Consider the following 23,465-nt stretch of genomic DNA (forward strand, 5'->3'; position numbering starts at 1 on the left):
TTCAGGTTGGAGGGGAGTTCCTGCCTCAAGTGGAGGAGTTTAAGTATCTCGGGGTCTTGTTCATGAGTGAGGGAAGAATGGAGCGGGAGATTGACAGACGGATCGGTGCGGCTGCCACAGTAATGGGGGCGCTGTGCCGGTCCGTTGTGGTGAAGAGAGAGCTGAGCCGAAAAGCAAAGCTCTCAATTTACTGGTCGGTCTACGTTCCTACCCTCACCTATGGCCATGAACTTTGGGTCATGACCGAAAGAACGAGATCCCGGATACAAGCGGCTCAAATGAGTTTCCTCCGTAGGGTGGCCGGGCACTCCCTTAGAGATAGGGTGAGGAGCTCGGCCATCCGGGAGGGGCTCGGAGTAGAGCCGCTGCTCCTCCACATCGAGAGGAGCCAGTTGAGGTGGCTCGGGCATCTATACCGGATGCGTCCTGGACGCCTTCCTCGGGAGGTGTTCCAGGCACGTCCCACCGGGAGGAGGCCCAGGGGACGGCCCAGGACATGCTGGAGGGACTATGTCTCTCGGCTGGCCTGGGAACGCCTTGGGCTCCCCCTGGAGGAACTGGAGGAGGTGTCTGGAGAGAGGGACGTCTGGGCGTCTCTGTTGAGTCTGCTGCCCCCGCGACCCGGTCCCGGATAAGCGGAAGACGACGAGTACGAGTACGAGTAATAAATGTTCCTTGTGTTATCAGCTGCATTTATTCATGTTTTAATTATTCTTTTAACTTTTTGTGAAATGGTCATCAAAATCACTATGACAATTATTTCCTGAAATATGATGATATAATTTTGAGACCCTATCGCCATCCCCTACTGACATTTACTAATACCCCTGATAACCCTGACTAGTTCATTAGCAAGAAGGGGGAGACACGCAGCACAGGCCTTTGGGGTGCCCCAAGCAGGCATATTTAGAAAGAGTATGTGGACTGGGCAAATGTTTTAACAAATGAGATAGTCCAAGATTTTAGAAATCACTTTGGACCTATCCCCACACTTAAGGGATTTTAGTTTGAGCATGATTATGAAAATAAATAAAAATAACACTTTAAAAATGCTTTAAATCAGCAGTTAACAAATTACTGCACATTCCTAAAAGCAGTGGTAAGCCGTCAGCCTCTTCAGAGTATTCAGTATGGGACGGAATCTCTTCGTGACACTTCCTGATTAAATCAATCATTGAGGTAACATGCCCTGCCGCACACCTTAAACAGAGGGTGTTTTCTTCAACAGGCCGAGGTCTTCTGGCTGGTCTAATGACGCTCATTGTAGGAGACAGAGCTGTCAGAGCTGAAGCCGGAGATAGATGTTCAAGAACTAAGAAACCTTTTTGATTATTACTTTTATTACCATAACATGAAATGTGTTGTTAAAAAGGTTTGTGTAGAGTCTCCTGTTTTTCAGTCCTGGATTTGCTAACTATTTTTGGTTCAGGTGCTAGAAAGTGTGAACTGGGTTAACATACTAAGGTACAGTTCAGCTCAAAAGGTTTTGGTGCTGAAGAAAATATGTGGGCCTAGGCAGCTGTGTGGATCTGGAAAGGCTTTGAGACTCTGAGCTGTTAAAGCTGTACCAGACACTAAAACACAGGAGGTCACCTAACGATCACAATAATACTTGTGGGACCATAAGGATAGATTATTGACAAATTCATCCAAATGGACAAAAACAATTAGGCTACAATTGTGTATCTATGATGAGTGAAACAGTGCTTTTCTGCAGTAATTTGACAAGGATGTGTCATCTATTCCACTGAATCAAGCTTAAGTTTCCAACTCTTGTCTTGACATTATTTTGTGTTGACTCTTCAATCCAAGGCTTTTCACTGGGTCTGACCTACAGTAATAACTGAATAGTGTGCTTGCATGACATTTGTTTAAGTTAGAGAAAGTCTGGGTGGTCTGTTTGGCATATGTAATTGTGCTGCCAAGGAGGGCATTGGATTTGGGGTAAAGAATCCCAACCAAAGAGGCACAGCACACCACTGCCAAAAATGCACAAAGAGGCCCATCTTTTAAACACAAGTCTGTAACAGATATTTTGTTTTGTTGTTTTCAAGAGCACTTTTATATCATAATGCATTTTAACACTATGCCCACCTGATCCACCCTCTTCATTCCTCCTACCGCTAACAATGGCTGAGTTGTTCTACATATTTATGTTTCTCAGTAAGCCTCTGCTCAGCGATTGCCACAAGCATTAAAATGCACAAGAGGCAGTCAGATGTCTTCAGTGATCATCATCAATTACACAGCCCCCTTCCACCTGTCAGCAAATTATCAACAGAATGATGAACCAACAATGACCTCATGTACTGCTGTGGTTAAGGTTTCAGCTTCAACCCAAAGCTCCCAACATTTCACTGACCCTCACATGTCAGAGCAATGTTTATGAAAAGGAAATTAAAACAGCAAAATGAAACTGTCCACTGGCTGGTGGTGATGCCAGATATTCTTTATAAGAAGGTTGATGTATTTAGTCTCTAACATGGTTCTTTGCAATATTAAACAAATTGGAATATTGTGTGACTTCTAAACATTTTAATGTAATCAAACTCAAGTTATGTTTGCCTAAAATATTACAATTAAAACTAAAGGTTTTAAGAGAAGTAACACAAAAATCATCTTGCCTTAAGTTTGTGTTGTCTTTTGTGTGGGAGCAGAATAAGCAGCAAAACTCTCAGAGCTGTCATTGAACACAGAACCTAGATAAGAATAACGACAGCTCTGAGAGTGTCATTCCTCAAGCTTTGGCCTTCTTCTGTATTTTCATCTCACTTACTCCAACACATCCCAAATGTTCCATTTCTTGCCAAGGCAACTATCAAGCCAAGCAGGAGCATCTGTCCAACAAGGCATGGAGCCATAATTCCATTCATGGTTGGACAGATTCACACAACCCTTTGTCTACAAGACCTAGTGTGACTGACATGACAAACTGTTTGTCCCTAGGTCCTGGACATGAGCTACATAAGCAGCTATTTCTGTAAACAGATTTCATGAAATCCATTAATGTATTTGGTTACACAAAGAGAAGGTGAGTGTGAGTGTGAGTATTTGTGGCATTAACACTAGAGGGTTCCTTTATGTTTAAAGGAAAAACAAGACATTCATACTGCAGGGTGTAAACAGCTCGGCTTGGATTTTAAAGCCAAAGGTTTATCAAAAGTGCAGGATGCAAAGCCAAAGACTGTTGATTTCACCACATGTACAAAAATTAATACAGAGATTCACACTGAACTAGGGCTGCGCAATTTCAGGAAAATATTTAATTGCGAAACTGTTGTAGGAAATTGCAATAATGATATCGATTATGACTAACCCTCATTTTTAAGCCAATTGTTTCATTTTCCTACACAATGTCTCTGACACTATGTGAGTTCCAGCCTCTCAGCCACTACAAAAATACTCCCAGTGTAGCCATGAAGGAAAGATAGAGCCTATTAGCTGGAAAAATATTTTATAGATATTCAGAGCATGAATGCATGCAACTTAAAATGTTAGATCCTATCACACAATGCATCCAAGCAGTTGCTTGCAATTGCGATATTAAACACACTGATATTGTGATGACAACTGGGATTTGATATATTGTGAAGCTCTAGTCTAAATAATACCAATTAACATTACCATAATATAAGTCTGACACAACAATACATCCATATTCAGCTGACATCTAGTCAAAAGTCATTGTTGGAAAAGCATTAAGAGTAAAAGAGATATAGATGCTCGAGAGAAACTTTAATTTCGTATCAATTTATAATATGTTCATAATACAGTATAAGCCAATAAAAAATACTGTCTTGTTTTATGTTTTGAATTAATTTTTTACTTATAAAAATAAATAAATAATAAATTACTTTATAATGGAATCCATTATTTTTGACTAGCCAGTTATTCCAGCTGTAATGTCGAACATTGGCTAATATATAGTGAGTTTTCTTCGAAGTCAGAAAGTGAATTGGAGAATAACATTCTACCCAAGTTGAGAGCATTCTGGTTGCAAGTTGAAAGACTAGTGAGATTTGGTAACTGCTGTGCTCAGTGACCAGACTAACTAATGACTGATAGCAAGACATTTCTTTTCTTCTATGTATTCAAGCACTAAGGAACAGTTCAAAAATAGAGATTGTGTCCCACGGGTTAAATGTAAAACATACTTAATACTCTAAGTGCAAATAAAAACTTTATAAGTTAATTCACTCTCTATGTTGTTAATCCACAGTAAACATATTGGCACAAATCTGACTTTGAATGTTCTTTTTGATGTTTTGACTACAAATGAGGAAAATTTGACTTCCAAGTAGAAACACAATGTACCAATCTCATCCCATAAAGAATATTAACCCTTGGGAGTCTGAGCCTATTTTAGCCATTTCTGAATCATTTTGAATCTTCTCAGCAGTCCTCTTTAGGATTGACCGACCTAAAAGAGGTGAGGTGTTGCATTTTTTGTTAAAACTAAATATCAAGCAAAAGTACTTTTTTTAAAACCAGTGGATAAGCTATTTGAATTTCTAGCTTTTGATCTTGAGTTCTCCAAATCCTTAAATATTACTGTAGTTGGTTGCTTTAGCCCACCCACAGCTATCAGTGATGCTTTACCCTCTTTTATGAAACTTTTGCCAGAACTAAATTCAAATGAAATTGTGGTGGAACTAAATCGGAATTGGTTACGACCACTATCCAAGGATTTTAAATCCTACTGTGTCACTCTAAATCGTTTTCAAAATGTCAGTAGTCCCTTCAGACCTAATATGAAATGTCCAGGAAAATCCTACTTGTTAGATCTTAATCTTACCAACATTCCCTACAAATGTACAGCTGCTTCTGTAATTCCAAATGATATTAGTGAACGCTGTGTTTTTGTAACGGTCAGAAGAACAAAAATTCATAAAACCAATTCACATATACAAACGTGACATGAGGGACTTCATAGAGCAGGATTTGTTTCATAACCTGTTTTATTTTGACTGGGAAAAATTAAGCCTTATTCCTGAGCTTGAAAAAGCCTGGAATTTTATGCATGATGATGTTGATAAATATGCAACCCTTAGGAAAGTTTGAGTAAAAGGCCAAAACAACATGGTTCACCCAGCATTTATCTAAAGCTCTCCATAACCGCGATATAGCTTGGGCAGAAGCAAGGAAAACTAATCTTGAGTTCTTTCAGACGCCTGCATAATGCATTCATGCTTAGATTTTGAAAAGCCGGAGCCAATTATTTTTTTCTGTATAACCTCAAATAACTTTAACAACCCTCCTTTGGAAACCTATCAGCTCCAAAACTGAAAACGGTATTAAGACAGACATTCCCTCACGTGTTGCTTAGGGTTTACAGAAAACTACTGACAAAAACAAAATTCTTGGGCATTTTAATAATAATTCTATTTCCACTGGTTCCTTGTTTAATTTTGTTAACACAATCATAAACATTCTCCCAGTGTATAGCTTAAAGTTATATGATCTATGTATAACTTAAATCAGTTTATGTTGTACAGCGCTTTGTGACATTGTATCTGTGAAAGGTGCTCAACAAATAAACTTTATTTGTAGAGCGATTACTTACTTACTCAGTTACTTACTTGTCTGACTATTTAATTGAATCACTAGATAGTAGGACCTTTTTATTGAATTATCCAAGGCTTTCGATACTGTGAATCATGCCACATTGAGAGAAAAACACACTATCTTGGTTTAAAAATTAATTTTCAGACAGATCTCAGTTTGTACAAGCAGTACTGCTTTACGTTTACTGAAAATATCCAAGGGTGTACCCCGGGGATCTATTTTAGGTCCACTCCTACCCATTATATACATAAATACTCTCAGCCAAAATGCCATTATTCACTTTTATGCAGACGACACAGTGATAAGTGGTTCTGTGTCCTCACCAAGCTCTCTGTCAGCAACAACAAGCTTTTAATATTGTACAAGCCACCTTGTATGATTTAAAACTTGTTTTCAACGCATGTTGTTTTCCATTGCAAAATAAATACCAGTGAATCTATGGGGGAAATTTACTGCCAAAAATCAAGAACACATATTTTCAATTTGAGAGAAGGATTTCATTCTGCTTGTATTCAAACTAGTAATGCTTGCACACAAAACTTCTGCTTTCTTTCAAATATACTGTTATCTCTGAAATCTTTGTTTCTGCGCTCTGATCTCCGGCTTGCTTCATCCTCCATGCGCGAAACTTGCTCTCTGCTTGGCTCAAAACTGCGCTCTCAAGTTTCTTCCCTACTCGCAAATTCTTTTTGCTCTCTCTCAGATTAAAGACGTATCATCTCCTAGCAACCATATCAGCCAATAGAGGGACAGTGTGCAAATGCTAGGTCACAGGCTTAGTTGGGGTGCGCTTGTTTCCTTCTACTGACTGTGCCTGTAGAAGGCACAGTCAGACCATACTGAGCTACTATATACCCCAGTATGGTCTGCTACCACAACTCCCAGCAGGTATTGCAGCTTATAGGAAGGGGTGTCACAGCTCTGATGTCATAGTGGGCTATATAAGGACACGGGAGACGCCCCACCTTTACTTTTCTCCCGCTGGAAACCGAAACGTGGTTACCACGCAATGGAGACCTGCAAGTTTTACTTTACCAATCGAAGGCGTGGATTTAACACGTAACCCAAGAAAAACCCACGGAGGTTTTCCAAGGAGACGAAATTTTCCTCTTTGTTTTGTTCCAGTCGACTGCTGACAGTCCGTCATATTTTTCCCATTTTGCCAAAGGAGGAAGGCCAGCCGTCTTTGAGTTTGTTACGGACGCGTAACAAACTCCCCCCTGCTCCAGAGAAGACGACACCAAGTAATCCCATTTTGTTTTATTTCTATTAGAAATAACTTGGGCAGGATAGAGTAGGATTTTAGGGTGATTTGGAATTGCCACTTATAGTCCATTGTGTTCTGAGTTGTATGTGCATGCAATGTCTTATTGAAACTTTGATTGCTGTTGGACTCTGAAAGCCGTCATGCTTTGAAGCTGTGCGTGTCTCACTGGTTTTGAACACCTGAGCGCAGACTCAGGTGAACTTAAAGTTGGACTGCTAGAACCTCATGGTGGAATACTCACTATTGCATCGTCTTCACTATTAGTGTTTTTCCACTGGTTGCTGCCTAAAAGTTTTATGACCCTTTGTTTCATTGAGCTCCAACTTTGGGGGTTTTATGACTGCAGCCTGGTGGAGGTCGCTCCCAAAGCTTCACCCAGTACCATATTTTCCCTTGCTTTTGCCATAACTGCTGGTTTGACTTTCAATGTTGTTTTATATTGTTTAGTTAGTTATTTTACCCCTTTTGTGTAGAACTTTTGCATGCTTGATTAGGTGAAGATTATTGAATCAGAATAGCGAGGTGTATCAGGGCTGTTGATTTAATAAATATTTGCGTAGATAAAGAGATGCGTTTGTGTTTATTTTGAGCAAGAGTGATTTGTCTGTCAAAATAAGGTCAAAGTTCCCCACCTTAGTGGGGAACTTTGCACCATAGTAGTGCAAATGAATCAACACCAAAAGACTCCTCACAACCAGCAGGGTTGCAATTTTGCTGCTGTAAACACTTCCATGGCATTTGGCGCTAGTTAAATTCTACAAGGAGCTGGGTTTGGACTTTAGCTAAGTACTCTCCATACCAGTGATGTCCACATTCAACTTGATGCTATTTCAAGTAAGTATTTAGGCTCACTGCCGAGCCAGCTACTTACCTTATCGCTGTCAACAAAATGCTGACCTAAATCTTTGGTTTACTCCACTTTTCTTGCATGTTATCTCGACTTTAGAGATTCCTAGATATTGTCACAGTGTGTTTTTGATTCTGTATTTATTTACGTTTAATCAAATGTTTTTGATGTTCTAGTATGATAAGTCTTTGAGTTCCCGTTTCTGGTGTTTTATTGTCTAGGTTCTGTTCTGTTAATTGTGTGGTCTCTGTGTGTGGTTTTGATTCTGTAATTGTTTACGTTTAGTCAGGCGTTTTTCTGTTACTAGTTTGGTTAGTCCTTGAGTCCTCATTTCTGGGTTTTGTTTCCTAGGTTCTGTTCTGTTGACTGTGTTATTTATTGTATTAGATCTGTTATTTTTCCCTGCGTCCTGGTTCCTTGGGTTTGTTTACTGTTTGTTTCATCAGGCTCCTGATCTTCTTGTTACCCCTATCTGGTTCACCTGCCCCTCTGTCTTCCTGCAAGCCTGTTCCACACCTGTGTCTGTTTTCCCCTGATTACCTGCCCTATTGTTTCATGTCCACCTTCGTCTGTATTTAAGTTTGTCTTTGTCCTTTGTTCCACGCGGTGTCGTTAGTCTAATTTGGTTTGTTCTAAGTTAGTCTTGTTAGCCTGTCAGTTCATGCCATGTTTGGGTTGTGCTGCGATCCTGAGACCAGGACTGTTATTTGCCGAACTTGTTTTCTTGGATCTATGCGAAACCTGCAGAGGTTTGTAAGTTGGCTCGCTCCTATTAAACTGTGACATTCTCTCAAACAATCTCGACTCGTCCTGCATCCTTGGTCCACCAGTAAACTTGAACCATGACAGACGCCCTCTGACATAAAGCCCTGGAACATTAAATTGAGTACTTTAGTTCTGCACATAAAAGTTATGTACAGGTTTAAGACAATGTGGTATTGTTCAGCACACATGTACACACACACCCGGCCCTTAAAAAAAATCAAGCTTGTCATTTCTGGTTTAGACGCATACTTGACTCGTTAATGTTGTGTCTGCATGTGCAGTTTTATTTTAACTAATCTTAAACACACTTAATGAAGTAGATAATGTTAATATCTAAATTAATAATATTGAAAACTCACAAACTTAGAAATAGGACAGTTAATAAATAAAAGTGATTTGTAAGTTACATGCAAATGTTAGTTGCCATTAATATATTTTAAGTAAAGGGTGCAATGGAACCATTTCTTTTTCTTTTGGATTTATACTCAACTGAGCGGAGGCCATTTTTTTGTTTATTTCCAGTTAAGTGTCATCATATTTAACATCATAAACAGCCAGACATTTTATTTGTAAATATATAAAGAAAAATAAATTTTATTTATCTCTGCCATGCTGGAGCTAGCACTTTCTACATATATGTTGTACTTTGTTGTGCAAATCTTTGTTTACTCTTTTTGTGGTATGTGATAAATATTTATTTAAAAAAAACTAAATAAAATAGTTTCATGGAGGGAATTGTTAAATCAAAAAAATGAAGAATTAATCAATATAATAATCAAGTAAAAATTTGTTAGTGGCAACCCAGATACAAATCAATACGTTTTTAAATAAGGAACGTGTTCCAGTAATTGGGTTTGGACTGGGTAAAGAAATTCTACCAGCATTACAATCAGTGCTTATCTAGAGAAAACTAGTGTGGTAAAATAAAAAACGGTGTACAAAGCAATTGCAACTCCTTTGTTGTGCACATTCTATAAATTCCTTCCCGCTTTTTAAACCATATTTGCTCATCCTTACATTTGCATCTGTAACACTGAGTGTGTTCATCCACTGCTGCACAGGGACCAGCGAGAAGGCTTTGGAATAGAAGGCAATTAAAATGCAGGAAACAAAAGACCTTCATATCACCAATCACACAGAAGTCATGCATCCCCTCAGGATACAAGAACAGAAGCAGAGGAAAAAAGATGTCCTTAGTTTGTCTATAAAACCGGAATGTGGGAAAGGTTAGGTTGGAATACAAGCAAGTTGTTCACAAGTTCTTGAGCAGTGATTGCAAGCTTCAAAATCCAAAACATACATGCACATATGGATACATTTTAAGAGCAACATTTTGCTACTAAAAATGTAGACTTTTACAGCAGTCAAAAATATCTGACCAATCATCTTTGTATAAGGCATACTGATGAGATGTGGTAGTTCAAGTCAATAAAGCAAAGGTTAGTGAAAAGTCAGCATAGATTTTGACCTGTGTTGTGTTCTGTACCGCCCTCCTAGCTCGACCTTGAGAAAGCCACTGTGCTGTCACCTTCCTTCCCCTGGGCAGCCCTGGGGAACACAAAGCAGGAGAGAGATTAATGTGATGTTAGAGTGCTTACATAGGCTGGGTAAACTTGCAGCAGAGTAAGGTGTCACAGTGTCATTGAGCTAGAGGCAAATAACATAAGACCGTAACACAAACTCTATGAAAACCATCCCGCTCAGGAAGGCTTTCAAACATGGCACTAAAATATAGCTGATGGGACAAAAAAATGAATTGATTTGGTATTAAGTGATCTAATAGAAGGATATGGAAATAATTTATTTCAATTATGGCAAATTACTACATCATTAATGACTCCAAAAGCATTAGTAATTAGTAATAGTAAACTTCACAAATGATGGCACAGAGGCCCAACAAATCTACAGCTAGAGAATGCCTGTGGTGGAATTAGACATTCTGAAGGGGTGAGAAGAAAATAAAAATAAGTATGTCTTGTACACTTGTAAAAATGTTGAGAATTGTGAACCACCCTATAACCCAATGCTGCTTGCTGCTTACTCCTTTACTGCATGCTTATCAGAGAAACTGGGGGCTGATCATTTTGTCTTTTCACCATTTTGGATCTCTTTAGTTGTGGTCATTTTGCACCGAACGTTTTCCAATGTGGAATGGAACCATCTACCACTGGAGGTTTTGTACTGATCATGCAACAATTCGTACCTGCAAGAGAGACATAGCAGTGATGGGGCTATAAGAAAGTTATTAAGGTTAAACAGATAACGTTAACTTGTGTAGCTTGGCATGTTTAATACTTTAGTCTTGTATATACTTAAGCTTTGCAAAACTTGTTAGAAATGTTGAAATGTCTTGTTAAAAATTGTTAGAAATCAGTGTCAGCCTTTTGCTTCACTAAGTGTGCAGTGCTACTTCACCAAGGTTTGTGGTCACCACTGTGTAGCATTTACATAAGGGCTTATCAACATACTTTAGCTAACCCATTCATTTGGCTCATTGGCAGTACACCACTGTCAATAAAACCGAGCAGTTCTGTGGAATAATGTTAAACATTTTGGGTGAGCAGGGATCTCCACAGGATGACAGATTAGCGCAGATGAATCATGAGCTCTCAATAAATTGACAAAACACTTCCCCCGAACATATGTAAAAATGGGCTATTCAAAGCTTATAGAATCAGAATCAGAATCAGAAAAGCTTTATTGCCAAGTACGTTTTTGGACATACAAGGAATTTGTTTTGGCGTAGTCGGTGCAATACAGTACAAATTAAACAGTATAAACATATCTACAATATAATATAAATATATGTGCACAGTTTTAAGTGAGTGAGAGTAAATATAGAGCAGTATAAGATGTAAGAGCAATACAACAGTGCAGGTGATCATTGTGCAAGTAAAGCAGTGCAAGTAAAGCAGGAGTCCAAGCTGAGCGTTAATGTAACGCATAGAGTTACAGGTTACAGGTGTCCTGTCAGCAAAAAAAGAGGGGGAAAGGGACAGTGTCAGGGTGGTTTCCGGGCTTTGTTAACCAGGCTGGTGGCAGATGGGAAAAAACTGTTCTTGTGGCGTGAGGTTTTGGTCCGGATGGACCGCAGCCTCCTGCCAGAGGGGAGAGTCTCAAAGAGTCTGTGACCGGGGTGGGAGGGATCAGCCAGAATCTTCCCTGCCCGCTTCAGGGTCCTGGAGGTGTAAAGTTCCTGGAGCGACAGTAGACTGCAGCCAATCACCTTCTCAGCAGACCGAATGACACGCTGCAGCCTGCCCTTATCCTTGGCTGTAGCAGCGGCGTACCAGATGGTGATGGAGGAGGTGAGGATGGACTCAATGATGGCTGTGTAGAAGTGCACCATCATAGTCTTTGGCAGGTTGAATTTCTTCAGCTGCCGCAGGAAGAACATCCTCTGCTGGGCTTTCTTGATGAGGGAGCTGATGTTTGGCTCCCACTTGAGATCCTGGGAGATGATGGTTCCCAGGAAGCGGAAAGATTCCACAGTGTCAATTGTGGAGTCACAGAGGGTGATGGGGGCAGGTGGGGCTGGGATCTGCCTGAAGTCCACAACCATCTCCACTGTCTTTAGAGCATTGAGCTCAAGGTTGTTCTGGCTGCACCAGTCCAACAGATGGTCCACCTCCCATCTGTACGCAGACTCATCACCATCCGAGATGAGTCCGATCAGGGTGGTGTCGTCCGCAAACTTCAGAAGCTTGACAGACTGGTGACTGGAGGTGCAGCTGTTGGTGTACAGGGAGAAGAGCAGAGGAGAGAGAACACAGCCTTGGGGGGAACCGGTGCTGATGGTCAGGGAGTCAGAGACGTGCTTCCCCAGCCTCACGCGCTGCTTCCTGTCAGACAGGAAGTCAGTGATCCACCTGCAGGTGGAGTCGGGCACACTCAGCTGGGAGAGCTTCTCCTGTAGCAGAACTGGGACGATGGTGTTGAAGGCAGAGCTGAAATCCACAAACAGGATCCTGGCGTAGGTTCCTGTGGAGTCCAGGTGCCGGAGGATGAAGTGAAGGGCTAGGTTGACTGCATCATCTACAGACCTGTTGGCTCTGTAGGCAAACTGCAGGGGGTCCAGGAGGGGGTCGGTGATGTCTTTTAGGTGTGAGAGCACAAGGCGCTCAAAGGACTTCATCACCACAGAGGTCAGGGCGACGGGTCTGAAGTCATTAAGCCCTGTGGTCCTTGGCTTCTTGGGAACAGGGACGATGGTGGAGGACTTGAAGCAGGCTGGTACATGACATGTCTCCAGTGAGGTGTTAAAAATGTCTGTGAAGACTGGAGACAGCTGATCAGCGCAGTGCTTCAGGCTGGCTGGTGAGACAGAATCCGGACCAGCAGCTTTCCGGGGGTTCTGTCTCCTGAAGAGTTTGTTGACGTCCCTCTCCTGGATGGAAAGAGCCGTCCTCGGCGTGGGTAGGGGGCTGGTGGGGGGGAACTTCAGGGTGGGGGTTGGAGGTGCCAAGGCCCCTCTTGAGGTTGGAGAGATGGGGGTGGTGGATTGTGGCTGCAGCTGTTGGGGGGTGTCGTGGGAGATGGTTGCAGGACTGTCCCTTTGTCTTTCAAAGCGGCAGTAGAACTCGTTCAGGTCGTTGGCGAGGCGTCGGTCGTTGATGGAGTGGGGGGCTTTCGGCTTGTAGTTGGTGATTTGCTTGAGCCCTTTCCAGACAGACGCAGAGTCGTTGGCTGAGAACTGGTTTTGGAGCTTCTCAGAGTACAGTCGTTTGGCCTCTTTCACTGCCTTGCCAAACTTGTACTTTGCCTCTCTGTATATGTCTTTGTCCCCACTCCTGAAGGCCTCTTCCTTATCCAGTCTTAACCTTCTGAGTTTAGCTGTGAACCAGGGTTTGTCGTTGTTGTAACTCACCCTGGTGCATGATGGTACACAGCTGTCCTCACAGAAGCTGATGTAGGAAGTCACAGCCTCTGTGTACTCGTCCAGACTGTTGGTAGTAGTCCTGAACACATCCCAGTCTGTACAGCCTAAACACGCCTGGAGATTCTCCACAGCCTCACTGCTCCACTTCCTTGTCGTCCTCACAACAGGTTTGCAGAGCTTTAGTTTCTGCCTGTATGCAGGAATCAGGTGGACCATGATGTGGTCGGATTGGCCAAGTGCAGCACGTGGGACGGCGTGATAAGCGTCTCTGATGGTGGTGTAACAGTGATCCAGAATGTTGTCCTCTCTGGTCGGACATTTTATAAACTGTCTATATTTGGGGAGTTCGTGGGTGAGATTACCTTTGTTAAAGTCGCCAACGACGATAACTAAGGAGTCCGGGTTGGTCCGCTCCACACTTAGTATCTGGTCGGCGAGCATGCGCTGTGCGACCTGCACAGCGCATGCTGTGAATATTCCCTGAATATTTCAGCTTCAGGGAACATTTAGCCAATAAAAGGTCAATTTCTTTCCATGTATACCTGATCAGGAATCAGTTTGTGTGTGGGTGGATGGATGGATGGATGTATGGATGGATGGATGGATGGATCTCTACTCGACTTTCAATAACAAAACAAGGGCCACGGTGGTTGTCTAAGGAGGGAGCCTTCCATTAGATCCCAAAAACTATTAACAAGGTCGGCTGCAATTGCAGAGCAGCCTTTTAGCAATGTTAGATTTATGCAATTATTTTAAATCACAATGAATTATAGTTTTTGCTTAAGATAAGAAAAAAAAACACGTGGGCTCATCATGGGGGCCAATTTTAGGATAGGGGTGGGTTATATGAGAAACGTGACATAACATAATGCACCATTCTTAGGGCAAAGAGCATTTCTATCCATTTTCTACCAGTTTGCACCATTTTTACATACAACCAGTATTGACATTTAAATATGTTGCCATTCTTAACACAAGAACACAGTACCTCAAACAGTTTTGTCTTAATTAAAACTTATTTGATTTTTAAAATAAACATTTATGTCATTTTTATTCTAGCCACCTAACACATATGCAAGATTTTGAACATTTTATACAATGTTTATTTTGCAAAAATTCATCCTAGCTATCAGTTCAACTTCAACATCAATGTTAACCAGTATGATTGGTATCAGAGGTAGTTAAATATGTATCATCATGTCTTCACATTCTCACCAAAACACTCTTCTCTGTATGAAATGCTATCTGTCAGGAATAAATTACAGCCTGAACCCACAATGCACCCAGGACTCAGAGTGTCTTTTATGAGCAGAGAGGAAACTGTAAATGGTTCTAATAAGCTTTGTTTAATTCAGAGCACCTAGATGCCTAGATAATGCTCTTACTGTGAAGGTTTCATACTCTCTGTTTCATGCTCTAAAATGTGTTGTTTTGACTCCTCTGCCAAATGTAATCAGACCCTCAGGTACAATCCAGGCAGTCAAATAAATCTGACGATCTTTTAACCAGTTCATCAAACAAACCAGCCTACCAAGCTAAATGTTTACTAAGTCACCATTAGTTGCTAGGCACCTAGTAGCAGCTGGAGGAGAGGTAGATTCGGTAGTGAGGACAAAACACTTACATTTCCCTGTGCAGTTGTAAAGTCCAAAGATGAGTTACATGCAACACGCGGAGCTCTTTGGTAGGTGAAAGATTAATAAAGATTCCTAAAGTCTGATGCGATGCATCAGAGACGCTGCATTTGATGGATGATCATCACTAAATTAAGTCTTAATGGCAACTGTATTTTAGACTAACTCCACATATACTCATATCATGGGAATTATTAAAAGAAGCTACCATATCATCCTAACGACATACTGGATTAAAGAAAGGGGGGGGACCTCTGTAATTGAGCAACAGCGATATAATATGTAAAATGTACTTTATAGACAATCTCCCTATTTAAACATTTATCAACATTTTCTAATCTATCACAATCTAAGACATAATACAAGTCCTTCTCAAACAATTAGCATATTGTGATAAAGTTCATTATTTTCTATAATGTAATGATGAAAATTTAACATTCATATATTTTAGATTCATTGCACACTAACTGAAATATTTCAGGTCTTTTATTGTCTTAATACGGATGATTTTGGCATTCAGCTCATGAAAACCCAAAATTCCTATCTCACAAAATTAGCATATTTCATCCGACCAATAAAAGAAAAGTGTTTTTAATACAAACAACGTCAACCTTCAAATAATCATGTACAGTTATGCACTCAATACTTGGTCGGGAATTCTTTTGCAGAAATGACTGCTTCAATGCGGCGTGGCATGGAGGCAATCAGCCTGTGGCACTGCTGAGGTCTTATGGAGGCCCAGGATGCTTCGATAGCGGCCTTTAGCTCATCCAGAGTGTTGGGTCTTGAGTCTCTCAACGTTCTCTTCACAATATCCCACAGATTCTCTATGGGGTTCAGGTCAGGAGAGTTGGCAGGCCAATTGAGCACAGTGATACCATGGTCAGTAAACCATTTACCAGTGGTTTTGGCACTGTGAGCAGGTGCCAGGTCGTGCTGAAAAATGAAATCCTCATCTCCATAAAGCTTTTCAGTAGATGGAAGCATGAAGTGCTCCAAAATCTCCTGATAGCTAGCTGCATTGACCCTGCCCTTGATAAAACACAGTGGACCAACACCAGCAGCTGACACGGCACCCCAGACCATCACTGACTGTGGGTACTTGACACTGGACTTCTGGCATTTTGGCATTTCCTTCTCCCCAGTCTTCCTCCAGACTCTGGCACCTTGATTTCCGAATGACATGCAGAATTTGCTTTCATCCGAAAAAAAGTACTTTGGACCACTGAGCAACAGTCCAGTGCTGCTTCTCTGTAGCCCAGGTCAGGCGCTTCTGCCGCTGTTTCTGGTTCACAAGTGGCTTGACCTGGGGAATGCGGCACCTGTAGCCCATTTCCTGCACACGCCTGTGCACGGTGGCTCTGGATGTTTCTACTCCAGACTCAGTCCACTGCTTCCGCAGGTCCCCCAAGGTCTGGAATCGGCCCTTCTCCACAATCTTCCTCAGGGTCCGGTCACCTCTTCTCGTTGTGCAGCGTTTTCTGACACACTTTTTCCTTCCCACAGACTTCCCACTGAGGTGCCTTGATACAGCACTCTGGGAACAGCCTATTCGCTCAGAAATTTCTTTCTGTGTCTTACCCTCTTGCTTGAGGGTGTCAATAGTGGCCTTCTGGACAGCAGTCAGGTCGGCAGTCTTACCCATGATTGGGGTTTTGAGTGATGAACCAGGCTGGGAGTTTTAAAGGCCTGAGGAATCTTTTGCAGGTGTTTAGAGTTAACTCGTTGATTCAGATGATTAGGTTCATAGCTCGTAAAGAGACCCTTTTAATGATATGCTAATTTTGTGAGATAGGAATTTTGGGTTTTCATGAGCTGTATGCCAAAATCATCCATATTAAGACAATAAAAAGACCTGAAATATTTCAGTTAGTGTGCAATGAATCTAAAATATATGAATGTTAAATTTTCATCATGACATTATGGAAAATAATGAACTTTATCACAATATGCTAATATTTTGAGAAGGACCTGTAGACTAGCCAATACTGGTGAAATTGTCATGCAATGATGTAGAGCAGGACCCGAATGCAGGAAGGACGAAGGTGAAAATAAGTAGTTTTACTTAAAAATAGGATATTCAAAAATTTACCAAAACTCCAGGGGGAGTTCAAAATAATGCAACCCAGAAGAAAAACAAGGAATTATGCAGTTGTGAGTAACATCTCACCAAGACTGAATAGCATTTAAGCTGGAGAGTTGATTACTGAACAAGGAGCAGGTGGTTGATTAGAAACCGGGTGATGACGTGAGGGAAGCCAAAAAAGTTAAACTGAGCAAACAAGATAAATGGATGATAGAACACACAGAGAACAAGGGAGCAGAACATAAATACCAAAGTCCCAAAGATTATGACAGAAATGTAGTTCTATTTTACTACCCTATAATGCTATTAAGTTTGCAGGCATGTACATGTCATTATTTTACATATGGGACTAAGACTTGTCATCTGCATTGAGACGAAAACAAAACTGTCACCAGAGCATCCCTAGCTGCCATTGCTAATTCTGAAAGGCAGTAAAACATCTAACCATCAATCTATAACAGTGGCGATTGCTCTAAGACTGCAAGGGAAGCTCAGCTTCCCCTAAAACGTCAAAAAATAAGTGATCAAATATATACTGTTGTGTATACATGTCATTGACTAAATATGCGCTACAACGCGCTCACCTTTTGTTCAGAATCAGCTTCTTATCACTGGCAAAGACGCGGCTTTCCTCTCACTCATTTCCGCAGCTGAACTACCTCACCTTTGTTGGACCACTTGTTGCTGAATATTGGACTACTTGCACAGACACCAGGCCTCCTGATGCTTGCGGCCATTTTGTATCCAGGACAGTCCGCTCCTCCATATCCCGTCAAGCATCACAACTGTTATGACGGGGCGTCCCAAGTCTGACGTCACAAGACGCTATATAGGAAGGCGGACATTTTCAAAACTCGCTTTCAGCTGGCAATCTTGACAAGGTTACCACGCAACTGGAGCGTCCTTGGAAGTAAAAGAGATCCAACGTGGAGTCTTCATCTATTTCTCTCTCACGTTGGCCAACAAACAATTCATAACTGAGGTTTCTGGACTAGGAAGGCCAGAAATTTCACTTTGCCGATTGAAGACGTGAGTTTAACACGTAATTAAAAACACGGAGTTCGAGGAAACGAACCGCCATCGTGTTTCACCCCTAGTCAACTGCTGATGGTCAGATCCTATTTTTTCCTTTTCGTCAAGAAGACCAAAGGACGGGACTGACCGCTCTTTTGGAGTGTAACTGCGGACGCGCACAACGCTTCAACGGTCGATTAAACAGTGACATCTCCGGCAATAGTTATTAATTATTACGGAGTATTTAACGGTTGTAATTGTCAAAGGCGTTGAGCCACAATTACAACACCAGAAACATCTCTGGTCTCGATTCATAAATGAGGATTTTCGTTAAGAAGTTGATTTTGTCAGATTATGATTTGTAATTATAATTATTGATCAAGATTAATCAATCAATAATCATAAACCCAACACCTTCTATCCTTCTAATTTCTCCTGATCCCATGGCCAGCCAGTGAGCAACCGTCTGTTTACGTCACATGTAGTCCCTACTCAGCCCCAATCGTACCTGCTCCTGAGTAGGTTCCAAAAAAAGCAGTTACTGGGCTAGGAAAAACTGTAATGGAAATGCTCGCAAAACGGGCAGAGTGGAGAGGAGCTGGCTTATGTAGAATCAGTGTAAAAGGGGCATATGTCATTTTTTAGTACACCTGGGTAGTGTAGCTGTACACTACCGATCAAATGTTTTAGATACACTTTCTCAATTAATGTGTCTCTTTATTTTCATGACATTATAGATTCTCACCAAAGGCAGTAAAGCAGTGAATGAACACACATGGAAATATGTAGTAAACAAAAAGTGTGAAATAACTATAACAATTTTAGATTCTTCAAAATAGCCACCCTTTGCTGTGATTATTGACTTGCACCCTTAGCAGTCTCTCCATGAGATTCATGAGGTGGTCACCAGTAGTGAATATACTGGCCTCTTCAAAACATTAAGTATCATGGTTTAGCTCACTATGAACTACTGCTGTTCAAATCCCTAACGGGAGTTATAAATTATTTTAGTGTTGAGGTCTCTATGCTGCCCTGCTGTTTCCTAATAAAGACCGAAACTGGTTGGAGCCAAATTGCATTATAGATTTTTTGATACCCAGTGAACCATCTTTGCAGCTGGGTTGTACGGAAGAGGTTTGTTCTCAAACTTAAAACTAAATCAGTTTTTATGCACCATATATGTAGTATAACAAGTTTCTCAGACTGGCAGATATGATTTAACTATTTCTGCATTTTATTAACTAACAAAGTTTATCTTATATTCACATTTTCCAATTGGTAATGTACTTTTAAGCTCTATTTGTTAAATTATTCCACATAGGTAAATCAGCTTTACCAAGTACAGAATGCACGTTTATGCCTTTATAATTGGGCAATCTATTCCAAATGCATCAATATTCCACCAAAAACATATTTGAGTTTATCAGGAAAACATTTTATCCAATATGACCTGAGAACGCTCCCTGCTGAGCAAGCATGCTCTCTTTACCCTTTAAGGCAGCATCTAATGCGGCTAAAACCCCGAGCACATCCATCAAAGTGCTTTAACAACAGGACAAAGCTTGGAAGCCACCACAGGATTTCTTCATGTTCTTGTCAGCTATGTGACTAAAAAGCACAGATTACCCTCGTCACTCGTTCTATACAGTAATCCATTAAGTCTTTTGTTATTTTAGTATACTTTGTGCATTGTAGGCTCTCCACTGCTGTATAGAGCACCTTCACAAAGGCTTCGCCCTAAAAATAATACATAAGGCATTTGGTTATAACAAAAGAATAATAAGGGTGTACTGCTCCAGATTGATTTTTTAATTCTAACAGTGATAGCTTTATTTCTTCAGGTTGGAGAGGAGCACATGTTTTCAGGCCCACAGGCAAAGGTCACCATTGATCATTAGATAACACAGAATGAAATGCAGAAAATGTCAGCAGGAGTTGTCTTAAGATTGCTGCAGGCACAGAACGGAAACAATTCTATGACATTTGTAGATTTCTGAAAAGGCATTGGAAAAATAAATGAGTGGAGTGGGAAAAAACATGTATGTCTAAGGTGGCTTATGATTTTACCCTTTCCAACATGGTACTCCCTATATTGTTCTTTTTTTAAATTTGCCTAATCATAAAATTTTAAACAGTATGGACAGAGCAACGTGGTTCATTGACAAGAAGCTCAACACTACAGGATGAGCACCTCAAATGACATAAATTAACTGAAACCAATTCCTCTGCAATGATCTCCTTGGTAATTTACTGGCAAAACTTGGTGAAAAGCCACAGTTAAGCCTTTAAAAACATCAAATATTTTATTCACAGACTAAAACTGGGTACCGACCTATACCAATCCCTTTTAGGACCCTTTATAAGGTCTTTTTTCTGACCACCTTGAGTTCTAAACAGATTTTAGTCCCTGATTGCTGAGAGGGAGATCCAGTATGTTCTCGTTGAAAGTGGCCCGGTAGGAGTGAAGAACCGCTTACAATAGAGCAGCTACTGGAATACTTGTTTTTCACAGTTTAAATGTTTCTAATAAGGCCATTAAAATAAAACTGACACAAGAGGTCATAGTAATCTACACATGCAAAGAAATCAAAGAAAATATTCCATGAATATATTACTGATAAACAACTGGAATGACACCTGTTGACCCCAGTAATTAGTATTGAACACAAAAAAATGATGAAGAAATGGATGTGCAAAGCATTGAAAACCAAGAACCTAACTAAGAGTCTTTAAGTATTTAGACAGCATTCTTGTAGTTATGTGCAAATAAATATCAGTTGGTTTAATATTGGTTGCCTATAAAGAGATTACTTATTGGCAAAGTATTGCACACAGTGATTTGACTAGTAAAAGAAAAAGACCTTGACAAACAAGTTTTACTGTTGCTAAATATACTTATGGCAACAGTTAAAGCTGTATTTGTAAACTTCTGAATGTTCCAGTGAGTGCTGGTGGAGCCATAATCCAGAAGTGGAAAGAACATAATTTTACCATAAACCAGCCACGCCCAGGTGTTCCTCATAAGATTTCTGATAGAGTAATCTTCTGTAAACATCTTCCACAAAGTTTGGGAGTGTGTTCATAGTTAGATAAGAAAACCAGAATTGCAGCCCCTAATTCATTCCAAAGGTGTTCAAGCAGGTTGAGGTCAGAACTCTGTGCAGGCCAGTCAGGTTTCTCCACACCAAACTGTATACACCTGCAGCCATGTAAGTGATTGGAACACCAGAATTCATTGATTTGGTGCTGTGAGCCAATACTTCTGGCAATTTAGTGTTTTTAAACTAATAAAGTTACACTTTGTACAGGAGTTTTCATGAATAGCAACAGTATTGTTTTGAATAACCACCTTTCAAAACCCTGTGACAAATTTCTGTTTTTTCTCTGACACAACACCTACTGTCTAGGAGAGGGAGTGCAGTGAGTGTTGTGCACAAGTCAATTCTGGGATTAAGCTTAATGTTATGTCAAGACAAGATTACTTTGAGGGGTGCATGACAAAACATGCTCAGTAAATTATGCAGCTTAAATAAAAAAATTTATCCACACAACCTTTGATGACAGAAGCTGTCATCAGTGGATAAGGACAAGGGACAGCTAAAACTCAAAAGAAAGATGTGTCTAATAATAAAACTGATGAGGCAAAAGTGGCAGGACACACACTTTGGAAGCACCAGTAAGAGCGGAGGTTGTCAATGCTGGAAGTCACTGATTCATAGAGATGAAAGATATGTAACACCCGATTACTTCCGTGGGCAATACAAACACACTTTCAGGTCAGATCTTCAACTGGAAACTATGCAGCTTGCCTTCTTGCTTAAGATACAGGTACACCAATAGTGGAAACATGTTGGTTATGTAACTTTACTATAATGTTAGTACCCTTTCGATTGAGTCATTATCTGTAGATTTTTTTCAAACCATTGTTATTTATTGATAAACTTTCTACCACTACTACTACTACCTGTAATAATAATAATAAGAATAAGAATAAGAATATTTGCATCTTTATTCTAAGAAATATTATAAATCCTCAAACTGTCTTTTGTGTAGTCTGAGGGAGCTAAAGATTAGGTTGATGGCAAAGATGTCTTCCAAACTCAAAGACTTGGACACAAACACTCAAAGACACAAACATGCAAAAAGCAGAGTAGAATGAAAATGTCTTATCTCTGCTCTCTCCCTGATGAGAATGATTACATCTCTGTTGTGTTCTTGTCTTCTACAGCATTCTGTTCTTTTTGGCTTGCTTGTAGCCATTTCTGATGTGTTAAAGTTGCAATTTACCTCAAAATCTCTCAAATTATTCCAGATTTTAACTTAACTAGTTCAATATATGATCTTATCAAAATTCCTGTATATTTTTATTGTAACCCCTTCTGGATGAGTGTCACAAATTAGCATCAATCCTGTTCTGTTTTGAATAAAGCCAAGGTGGTGTACGTATACGTCAAATTGTGGTTGATATGTATTCCTTCCATACCAGTGGTGGCACCAGAATATTTTTCTGTAGCTGCTATGGGATAAGCTTGCTCTTTCGTTGAGGGTGCTGTCCTGTGAAGTAATCATAGGTCCTTACTCTTTCAAACGACCGGACAACCACCAAAAGCGTGACTAATAAATATATGGACAGTCTCTGGCTTGTTAATAATACCATTGAAAAACAAGACCAGAACTAAAAAAAACTTAATGATAGGTAACAGAGGGGAAATATTTAAATGCATGGCACAGGGCAAATGCATTAATAATTCTGACCGTTCCAGGGTCCTGGAGATTTTTTGCTATGTCCCTGGTTCAACTATCCTTGTTGCTGTTTCTCAGGTAGTTTTTCCAACAAGACAAACAAGAGAAACTGGGCTCACACCTGACTGATGTAACATGAAAGGTCAAAGCGACATATATCAACAAATACCGTAAAGGTCTAAACAAGCATCTCTGTAATGCTGCACAAGATAAAACAACTCCCAAGTGTTCATAATATGTCCATGCTTTTATTTTATTTCCAGAATATGGAGAATCTGGTGGAGCTCTGACTCCTAGTTCCCCTCGTTGAGTACATAGTGATGCAACATAAGCAGAATGCATTGTTTTGAACCTTCGCTAAAACATTTCTCTTGAGCCCCAAACAGACATGATGGATATTTTTTCAGAATTAGTCTATCTGCCTGTACATTACCAAGCAGTCCAATGCTGGTGTTATTGTGTAAGTTTATTATTTTCTGAAATTTGGGCAGTAAAAAAACTATTCATTTTCTCTCTCGCTCTACCAACCACCTGTTTACAGGACGTTAAATGATGTCACATGCTCATCATCATTTCTCGTTGTCAGATGTTTCTTTGTGTCAATTCATAACACTAATTTAAATAACTATGTGCCTTTAAGGAATTGTTTTTGATTTTTAGGTTCA

At 40.4% G+C, this 23,465-nt stretch overlaps 1 protein-coding gene across 1 annotated transcript in view; it reads right to left on the minus strand.

The window, feature by feature from the left end:
* adam19a (ADAM metallopeptidase domain 19a) overlaps positions 1–23,465 on the minus strand; it is a 254,128-nt gene that overhangs the window by 207,463 nt on the left and 23,200 nt on the right. Inside the window, exon 2 of the mRNA XM_047385681.1 lies at positions 9,913–9,992. Coding sequence (XP_047241637.1) covers positions 9,913–9,992 — 80 coding nt within the window. The remainder of the gene's footprint in view (positions 1–9,912; positions 9,993–23,465) is intronic.

The sequence above is a fragment of the Girardinichthys multiradiatus genome, chromosome 14, assembly GCF_021462225.1.
Source record: "Girardinichthys multiradiatus isolate DD_20200921_A chromosome 14, DD_fGirMul_XY1, whole genome shotgun sequence".
NCBI lineage: Eukaryota > Metazoa > Chordata > Actinopteri > Cyprinodontiformes > Goodeidae > Girardinichthys > Girardinichthys multiradiatus.